The sequence below is a fragment of the Salvia hispanica genome, chromosome 5 (assembly GCF_023119035.1).
Source record: "Salvia hispanica cultivar TCC Black 2014 chromosome 5, UniMelb_Shisp_WGS_1.0, whole genome shotgun sequence".
Taxonomy (NCBI): Eukaryota; Viridiplantae; Streptophyta; class Magnoliopsida; order Lamiales; family Lamiaceae; genus Salvia; species Salvia hispanica.
In genome coordinates this window covers 17,974,134-17,984,576 of record NC_062969.1, presented here as the reverse complement: position 1 = coordinate 17,984,576, position 10,443 = coordinate 17,974,134, and the positions used below count along the sequence as shown (strand labels likewise).

Here is a 10,443-nt window from a genome sequence, read left to right as displayed (position 1 = left end):
AATCTACACACACCTGGCTAAAAAAGGATCGTTATTTTGCCGATTTCAGTGCGGTTTTGCTATAAAACACATGCATGAAACGAGCCTCATCAGTAACCTTCATGGTTTCCTTGCGAAGTAAAATGCAAGATTGAACTCTTCGGTTGCTTCTGCTAAGTCATAGGAGATCTTGACGGTTTTCTTTGTACATTTAGGAGTTCTTGGTGTTCCTAAGAATTTGGTGTGAGTTTGTGATACATAAGGTTTCCGAGACAGGTCCTTCATGCGATAGTCTATGTTACTGATCATCTTGTGGTTACTGCCACGCCGCTCCAAAACTAGCCGTTGGGAACCCCAAGGTGTTGCCGCTGCCGGTCATGCCGAACCCGCCGTCGCCTCCAAACTGGGTCCTGCCGCTGGGATATTGTGGCTCACCGGTATTGGGGGAATCGATATCGTGATTCATTCTATTACTAAATAGTGGGAGGTATGGATAAAATGAAGTGCAATGAGGTGTGTATATAGAGTTGAATTAAAAAAATGAAATTAACGCTGATTGGCACGCAATAGGTGCCGATCTGATTTTCGATCGTGCACCGTTCGACGGTCAACGACGCCCGCTAACCGCCGATCCACACTCCTCCAATAAGCGCCAATCGCACAGCAGCTTACCGACGCCCGCCAACCGCTGATACACACTCCCTCAATAAGCGCCAATCGCACAGCAGCCGACCGACGCGGCCTAACCCGAATGAATCCTATGGTAAAATGCACAAAGGAAATTAAAATGAAAAGTGTATTTGATGCTGACGTGGCCATAAAGGGTCATACTCACAAAATGCATTGACCATTGCAAACAGATAATCGTTCACTGGTTGCTGGAAAATCTCTTCCACAAATTGATTGAATAAAGCGACGATTCTTCATTTAATTGAATAGATCCAGCTATTTGATGATGAAACCCTAGACTTATATACCTTTCCGCTCTGTATATTATTCTGGATTCTTTCATTTGCCTTGATTGGATGTGAAATAGGATCGATTCTGTAAATTGATTGGCATCAATCATTTTTTTCATTTTCACAATCATTGGGTGAAATCAAGAGATTAGATTCTGCATGAGAAAAGTGGTGGCGGATACACAGTAGAGCGAAGGATTTCTTCTCGGTTGGGGGCGCAACATGTCTGCCGTTGTGTGCGGAAAGAGATCAAACATCTTCGAGGAATCGCCGTCTTCGCCACCACTCTCCAAGAGAATCCGCTATTTGTCTTCGTCTCCAAGCCGCCCTTTTTGGTTCTCCGCGCCGCTCGATCATCTGCTCGCTCTTTTTCCTGACATGGACAGACAGGTATTAGTTTATTCTTTTTTTTTTAGCTTCTGGAATTATAATACTATGCTTCTATCCTGTTAATTTGGGGCGTCGTTGGATTTTGATGCTCTAGGGTTGAGTTTGGGGTTTTTATCTCATTCTAGCTGAGTTCTCGTAGCTTTTATTGATGATTTTTTTAAAAAAATTTTTGATAATTAGAAAGGCAATTTTCGTGCCACCTATATCAATAGTGGCAATTCTAGATAGGAATTTTCACTTTCCTTCTGAATGATACACCCTCAAATCATTGATTATTCAAATCTCTGTATAATATCTGTAGCTAATATCATTGCTATATAAGTAAGTCTGTACAAGCTTGGGAAAGACCGAAGTAAGTTGTGTAAAATATATGAAAACAATTGATGAAAAAATGGATCTTTTCTTTCTCAATATGAATGGTGATGTATCTTTTTATATTGTGAAAATGATATAGAATATTGATAAGTCTCTCATCCTATTTCTACTCACACACTGTGAAGAAGAGGGGTATTAACTCATTTTCTGATCAAGGATTTACATAGTTGTATGGATGCATTTCATAAGCAGCTTAGCCTCCAATTCATAGAGACAAAGCTTAGAGCAAAATATTGTTGGAAAACAAGGATATGTGTTATTTTAGACTTAGTTTTCCATTTAATAGACTTTACTAAGGGTTATTCTTGAATTGCCCCGTCGACCTCAGAAGGAATTTATAGTCTAATGGGAGTTATTAATTGGGTGATGGAGTGTATGATGAGCAGATCTTATTTTCTTCTCATCATATACTGTATTCAACTCTTAGTTTGTATCCACATGTCTATTTGGAAAGTACGCTCCCATAATATTCTTTAGCAATTTTTAGGCATTACTGCTAAGATTAAAAGCTGAAGATATTACTCAACCTATTCTGTGAAGAATGTCGTTATTATTATTATTAGTTGATTGAGCCAGTCTTCAGAATTTGAAGTTAAGTCACATGTAATAAAAAAAATGAATTTAAGTTAGGTTGAATTTTACTTGTGGACTTACACATGTCAATTCTGGAAGAGTTCTCTTTGAAGTGTTGTAAACTTGTAATTGACTTTTGATTACATTTTCGTAAAATAAATGCTTGGCTGTATTAATTTATGATATCTTTTATGACAATGTGCTTTTCTCTTTTTATCCTTATTAATTAAAGTGACATTCTGTTTTATTTTTAATGTTCTCGGGCCTACTTATGACAGCAGAATATGTATTTGCCAATATGTTCTTAATTCATTTATATTATAGTTCGATTTCATTTATGTTAAAACTCTGAACTGACGTGTCACTACTATTCACCAGAGTCTTCTGTTTATACTCTGATTATTTTTGGTATCATATAGTTAAATGATTTTACTGAGCTTCGTTGAAAATTAAGTGCATTTCTTGCTGATAAATTAATTATAAGATAGTACTAAGTGTGAGCTACATAAACAATATAGTTTTAGGGACTGGAAAACTTCTGTACTCAGGCATTTAATAAAAGTGAGTATTAACTGATACTACTACAATAATTTGTTCCAGATCAGATTTTTTTTTTCTGATTTTTTCCTGAAATTATTTGGTTGTGAGTAAGTTATTGCATTCCAGTTACTTGAATAATCTTATTGTTCTAAGGATATAGACTAATTAAAAAGCCCAAATCTGTCAGGAGTTTTTAGGCATTTCAATTTTATTGACCTTTTTTTAGTATTAATTGATTTTGTCATTCTGAGCTGGAAACCGGTGACTTCATGAGCTGATATTATTATCGAATCTGGAACGATAAGTGCGATGATGATTTGTCATGATCTGCATTTGTAGTAGCCTATTTATGCCTTTTAGAATGTTGAATTCTGTATTTGGCATCAATCAAGTGTTTGCTAGATTAGATGAACCCATGTTTCCAAATGCAGATCCGAATTTGGTGCCGGTTAGATCTACTTTTCTGTAAATTGAAATGTCCGTTTTTCGTTTTCTGCTCATGCTTTTATCATGTACAATGATAATAAACTTTGTGCAGGAGTTCTTTACACATCCACACACACACACACACACAGTCTCTCTCTTCCTATGGGGTTCTAGACTAATTTATTGATAGCAAATTCTCTTATTTGTAGTTTCTTGAGAAAGCCCTTGAAGAATCTGGAGATGATTTGGATTCAGCGATTAAAAAACTAAACGAGCTTAGGTTGTGTACTGCAGAAAGTGTACCTGATGTTTCTCAGGAAATTAATGCCCAAGGTTCATTTTTATTTTGCTTTTATTTGTAAATCTATCTTTTGCCCTTCACCTGTCGATGAATTTTACAGATGCACTTGTGTTTGTTCAATGAGCGTAAAACACTGGCAAACGCAAAGCCTGAAACGTATCTTGGTCTACCCATTCTGTCCAAAGCCTCAATTGTGCTTTCTGAATATGTGGTGTAGTGAGCAAGATATACAAAATTTAGAAATGTGATTGATGTGTCAATTAGATTCAACTTCCATAAGTGAAAAGCTCCTGTGCACCGCTGACTACTGTAGTCTCTATCCTATTAATAGCTATACTCTTCCCATTAAATGTTTATCTAAACTGCACATGCTGAGAACAAAATAAAAGTGTCTATCATGTGTGAATTTACAAACTAAACCTCTAATCCTTTAGACCTTGTGAACGTGGACCGGAGATAGTCCGATAGTTATGTCAGAGTAACAGTTGTTAGTTTACATCACCTCTACAGCACGCTTAATGAATAAGGTCAGCGGTTCCACTTATTTTTCTGCTGCGCAATCTTCCATGAAGCCTGCACTTTCCTAACCACATGTAACTTAGCATTGGCCTGAAGCCATGGGCTAAGTTCAGTTTGTTCTAGTGAGTTAGGTTTTGATGAAGTGGGGCTCCTTGCGAAAGTTCTTGGGGATGCTGCATGCATACTTCCTCTCTCTCTTTCCTCCTCCTTCCCCATAGAATCTCATAGGGAAATAAAAGACATGTGATTCATACATGTTTGATTTGAGCTCTTGGAATAAAATGTTACAAACAGAATGAACGCAACAGAGTTTACATGAGTGGATGGCATCATGACAATATTAAGTGTTAGTACTCCTAGTGGTAGGAGATTCGTCGCTATAAATTTACCCCATTAAAAATCAACGATGAACTCATGAACCATTACTTTTTCCAAGCCTTTTAAAAATTTTACTTCATTCTAAAAATGTTGATTGCATAGTGAAGAAAATGCAGTTCTGCATTTTAAAATTCTGTGTTGGTTAAGGGTACATGTGAAACAAGATGTACAATATTGCAGTAGAATGAGATTTTTAATTTCCTCTCTGCTTTTGTTTTTATTAGTTTTCATAGACTAAGGGTCCTTTATCCTGTATCTGCTCTACACCAGCATATATTTTCGCTATCTTAATTCTTTTGGGCTCTGTCAAGTTTCCTTTTGCACAGAGAGTAGTTTCATGGAGACTATTCGATTGAAGACCCTCTTTGCATTTTTTTGAAGCTATTAATAATTTATTATGAACTGTTGGGTTGCGGTTAAAATGTTAAATGTTTTGTTGAAGATACTGGTGCAGTGGCAAATAGCGAGACTAGTGCTACAAGAGAGGAATCATCTGGTGGAAGTAGTTTTCCTGCTAGTGGTGCAGAGTGGGTGGAGCTGTTGGTGGGACAAGTCTTAAATGCATCGAATGTAGATGATGCTAAGGCACGTGTGTCACAGGCCCTGGAGGCATTGGAGAAGTCCATCTGTGCAAATGCAACTGAAGAGGCTGCCCGGAGCTTCCAGAAGGTATTGTTTGTTACTTTCGCGAGTGGTCTAAAACAAGCAAATGGCATATGATTGACGTTATGTGTAGGAAAAGGTAATGCTAAAGCAACATCTGGAAGCAGTCATTCAGGAGAACACGGTTTTGAAGCGGGCGGTTTCTATCCAGCACGAGCGACAGAAGGAGTTTGAGGAGATGGGTCAGGAGATGCAGAAGCTGAAGGAGCTGGTATCTCAATACCAGGAGCAAGTGAGAAGTCTTGAGGTGAGATAGACATTTATTGGTAAACAAGTCTTTATATATTTGTGTGTGTGTGGTTATTGCTTTAGCATTGTGTTGATTTGTATTTTTACTAATGTGAGCAGGTAAACAACTATGCTCTAGCGATGCACTTGAAGCAGGCTCAACAAAATAATTCAATCTCTGGGCGTTTTCACCCTGATGTGTTTTAACTTATGGGTGCAGTCTCATGCTCAATCCAATCTAGATTCTCATGCCAATACTATAATGCTATTGGACTATTTTTATTCCTATATTATATATACTCAATCCTATTACATTTTTTTAGTAGAAAAAATTGAAACACATGGCTACTGTTACAAATGCAGGTTTCGACATAAACTCTCTCTGATGTTCCAGTCATGAATATATCCTTGGAGAATTGTTATAGCCTTTTTGGTACTTTTGATATTTTTCAGCTCAAAATGTTCTAAGGCATGAAGGTTATTTTGGACTTTTCACCCAAATACTCCATCGGTTCCATGTTAATTGAGTAATTTTTTCATTTTGAGAAGTTCCAACATAAATGAGTCATTACTATTTTTAGCAAAACGTAATCATATTTCTTACTCTATTTACCATCTACTCTTTGTGTCCACTGAAGATGACTCACTTACCTTTTTGGTTTGTTCCAACTAAGATGATTCATTGTTAAAAGCGGAAACATTTTTTTATCTCTACTTTATTCTCTCTTTTGTTATACTCTCCACTTAACACCAAAATAAAGTTGCATAAAATCATGTGCCGCTCAAGGAAGGGGTCATTTTTCTTGAGACGGAGGGAGTGTTTAACACACTAAGGGAAGGGAAGGGAGTGGGGGTGGCGAAACGGGTTTCCTGCGGGTACCCGTACTCGATTTCAGCCAAATTTATTATCCCAATACCCACCCCGCAATATATCGGAATTACCCGATACCCGTGTCGGGTATCCCGTACCCGACATTGCGGGTACCCGTACCCGACTTGAAAATAAATTTATAAGAGAATTAATTAGTGGGACATAAAATATTTATTACTAATTAACCTAAAATAAAAAATTTGAAAACCATTATAGCCGACAATGTCTCCTAATTAATTTATTGTATTAGTTTTGATTGTAAGCTTTGACTAGATTCGAAATAAAAGTGAGGGCAAACTTCATAACTAGTTTCAGTGAGTTTTCAACTGAATATTTGTTAGAATATAAAAATGTTTCAAAAGATCTCTTAGAACACATAAATTTTATAAATCATTAAAAGATTTTATATAGCTAGTACTACTAATATTGGGTATTATCGGTACTAACGGGTATACCCGCACTACCCAAAAAACTCTAAATCATACTACCAGATCCAGCCCCGTTCCCCTTATCGCTGAGTAGCGGATACCCAATACCCGGTGGGTATTGGGTCAAAATGAGAATTATCCATTACCCGCTACATTTTGCCACCCCTAGAAGGGGTACTAAATATGATATTTTTCTGCACTTTTCTTCCTAATACTAAATAGTACTCCATCCGTCTCACTTTAGGAGTCCCGGTTGATCAATTTTGGGCATCCCGTTTTAAGAGTCCTGGTTGAGATAAACTAAAAAAAATGCCTACAAAGTAAGTAAAAAAGTGTTAAAAGTGATCCCAACATCCACTACAACATTTATTTATTACACTCAATAAAAAGTGGGTCCCAACATCCACTACAACATTTATTTATTACACACTTAAACACTTTCTTAAAACATGTGTCCGACTCAACCGGGACTTCTAAAGCAGGACGGAGGGAGTAGTATGATATTTTATCATGTTTGGATATTTGAAATGATATTTTAAATTTATGTTGTATATATCTAAAATAAATAAATAAAATAATTTTCATCTTTCAATGATAAATAAATGAAAATATTTCTTAACTCCCCGTGTATGAATAAATAACACACATAAAATATCGTTTTGATTAAAATTGAATATTCCTACTTAGTCGATTTTAATCTGGAAAATGAATTACTCAAGTGTGTCATCTATTTTGGGAAGTACTACTATTTTCTTTCATCACTCAACACACAAAATAACATCTCCTAAAATCTCGTGTCATTACCCAAGTATGTCTTCTATTATGGGATGGATGAGTATCAAAAAGGCTAAAAAAATTTTCAAGGACTATTAATATTCACGACTGAAATATCACAGACTATTTATATTAATGTAGTTTACTCTTCATTTAATTTAGTTATTGAGGGGCTAAACTATTTGAATCCCAACTTTCTTTCTTGAAGTTTTTGTTACTACTTTGTCTCTTGTATGACTCAAATATGCGGATAATCATCAAATCTGGATGGAATTATGAACTCACAAAGGGCGCCAGCAATCTTGGTCCTTAACCATTTCTTCACTTCATTATTTATGGGTCTCCATAACACTTTTTACTCTACTCTTAATTAAAGGATGACGCCTGCAACCTCCATCTCTTAATCATCATCTCTTCACTTGACTATTCATGAGTCCTACTAATTCATTTCATTTTTATTCTCATAATAAAATTCACATATTTTATTGAAAAACACAAAAATTACATAATTTGAAATCCTAACATTATAATTTATTTTATGCGATGAAATACATTGTCCTAGGAATGAAGGGCTCATGGAAAATTAACTACCACCACGGGAGAGTTACACCAGAAACATGATGTGCGAATAGTTGCCAAAAATTTCATCCAAATGTGCTCGATATGATTGATTTGGTATTTATAGATGAAATATGGATGTTTTGAATGATAAAAAAAATTTGATTTTTCATAAAAAAAAGGGCAAACTCTTTTATCTAGAAGTGAAATTCTTTTTTTTTCAAATTTTAAAAAATTAAAACGGTTGAAAGCGACGCTCACTCACGGGTCGGCGAGTGGGCGTCACACCCCAACACCAGCGAGCCACGTGGGGTGGTGGGTGTGGCGCGCTAATTCGCCAGCCTCCCCTCCCCCTCACGCCCTTGGCGAGACGAGCCACCCGCAACTCGGGCTCACACCTGGGCGGGACGAGACCGAGCCCATTTTGTACTGCGTTATAGGTCCTCTAAAATGCGTCACTTTTTTTACCCCATCTTCAGCAATACCACACATGCACCAAATGCAACTGCATTCTTTGTCAACAATCATCACAGCAATCTTTTTAAATTTAAAGCTAACCCATTTCATTAAAATTAAAAAGAGTAGTATGTTAATGTCGGAATGAGAAAAGTTTTAAAAATGTAGAACTGTGTCCTATTGCATGTTCACGTGCACAAGATTACACAATTCATGTGCTCTGATTTTTTTTTAACTGCACAAAAGTGAGTGTGGATCTGCCGAAAATTCGGGAAAAAGATTCCATCAGATGACACAATCATTTTATCTTTGTCTTTTAGCACTTTACCCCATATGTGCTGTCGATCTTCGTTTTTCTCATCCACAAATATTTCTTTATTCCAAATTATTGTTATTAAAATATGTAATGAAAAGTGGGTGCGGATTCATCCCTCCTGCTTTTATATACTCTTGCTCTCTTTGTTCCATTCAAAGTAAACATTTTGATTCGGTACAAGTTTTTATGCAGTTTTATTCTATGAGTACAAGTTTTTATGCAGTTTTATTTTGTGAGTTGAGTGAAGAGAGTAAAAAATAGAGACAATGATGTTTCTGGCTTCAATCAGAATGAGACATACAAAAATGAAAATGTGTCATTTAGAGTGAGACGAATAAAATTTAATACTCCCTCCGTCCCGAAGTATTAGACTCACTTCTTTTGGGCACATGATTTAAGGAAGTGATATTTAAATAGTTAAAGTGGAGAGAGTAAAGTATGAGAGAGGGAAAAAGTAGGGGAGAGAAGAGAGAAAAAAAGTAGGTGGAGAATAAAATAAGATAGATGCTTTTTGCTAAAAAAAGAAATGAGTCTAATATGTTGGGACATTCCAAAAAGGAAAGTTGGTCTAATACCTTGGGACGGAGGGAGTAGTATTATAATACAATGTGAATAAAATGAGTTAGTGTAACGTGTGATTCACTATTAAAAATATAAAAGTAAAGTATGACAATAAATAAAGGTTAGTCAAATGAAAAATTGGAATATATAATAGGTACAAATGATATTTTTATGAGTAAAGGCCAAATGTGGTCCCTAACATATGGCCGTTTTATCAATTTGGTCCTTAACATTATCTTTTTGATTATTTGGTCCCTCACAAATAAACTCGGACCCGAATCGGTCCTCACTTAACAGAACCGTCAAAAAATAGACGATGACCGCAATTTGACTATATTAAATTACTAATGGTAATTAATTATACCTAATTATAATTCTTTTCCTATTAGCAAAATTGGAAAAAAGATAATATCAGTTGCAAATTGAAATGAATAATTTGTAATTTAATAGGAATTAATAATTATAATTAGGTATAAATAATTACCATTAGTAATTTAATATAGTCAAATTGCAATCATCGTCTATTTTTTGACGATTCTGTTAAGTGAGGACCGATTCGGGTCCGAGTTTATTTGTGAGGGACCAAATAATCAAAATGATAATGTTAAGGACCAAATTGATAAAACGGCCATATGTTAGGGATCATATTTGGCCTTTACTGTATTTTTATTTGTTAACAAAAATTATTGTTTATATGAATGAGTAACTATTCACTTAGCCTATTTTATATCTCCAACGAAGAGTGACACTTCTTGTGAATTTCAAAATAAAAGTTATTATTTCAATATAAAAAATTTATTGTTTAATGAAACGATTTAAGACAAGACAATAAACTAAACTAGGTTCGATCTAGCCGAGCATGATGTTATATTTTTTGTGTGTTAGCAAATCAATTGCCTCACGAGTCACGTTCCAGTGTCGAATTCGGTTTGCATAACTTTTTGTGTGATTTTGTTCATTGTAAAGTAAATAGTCTTTTATTTCGTAAGTGGTGGCTTAAGCGAAAATATAACATGTCTAGTAGTATGTTTATTAGACTTATAACTCCGATCAATATTTCAATATATAATATTTCCTCTGTCCCATAAGAGCACCCGCAGCGGTACCCCGTCCGTTCGTGCCAGCGGTGGGGACACCGCTCGTCCACC

At 35.7% G+C, this 10,443-nt stretch overlaps 1 protein-coding gene across 2 annotated transcripts; it reads left to right on the top strand.

The window, feature by feature from the left end:
• The first annotated feature begins 832 nt into the window (after positions 1-832).
• Positions 833-5,873, top strand: LOC125191006. 2 transcript variants are annotated; one of them, XM_048088462.1, is made up of 6 exons: positions 833-1,328; positions 3,452-3,575; positions 4,883-5,109; positions 5,177-5,350; positions 5,452-5,545; positions 5,695-5,873. In XM_048088462.1, the coding sequence occupies exons 1-5, from the start codon at positions 1,161-1,163 to the stop codon at positions 5,536-5,538; spliced, it is 780 nt and encodes a 259-aa protein (XP_047944419.1). In that variant the 5' UTR covers positions 833-1,160; the 3' UTR covers positions 5,539-5,545; positions 5,695-5,873. The 2 variants fall into 2 exon arrangements, with proteins under 2 accessions (XP_047944419.1, XP_047944418.1); XM_048088461.1 differs by having other exon boundaries at positions 834-1,328; positions 5,452-5,758.
• The last annotated feature ends 4,570 nt before the right edge of the window (positions 5,874-10,443 follow it).

What these genes read in the sequence shown, in the direction of transcription:
- LOC125191006 (XM_048088462.1), top strand. Translation starts at nt 1,161, where the DNA reads ATGTCTGCCGTTGTGTGCGGAAAGAGATCAAACATCTTCGAGGAATCG. An exon ending in TTCCTGACATGGACAGACAG is followed by an intron (nt 1,329 to 3,451) that starts GTATTAGTTTAT and finishes TCTTATTTGTAG; the next exon opens with TTTCTTGAGAAAGCCCTTGA. An exon ending in TCAGGAAATTAATGCCCAAG is followed by an intron (nt 3,576 to 4,882) that starts GTTCATTTTTAT and finishes GTTTTGTTGAAG; the next exon opens with ATACTGGTGCAGTGGCAAAT.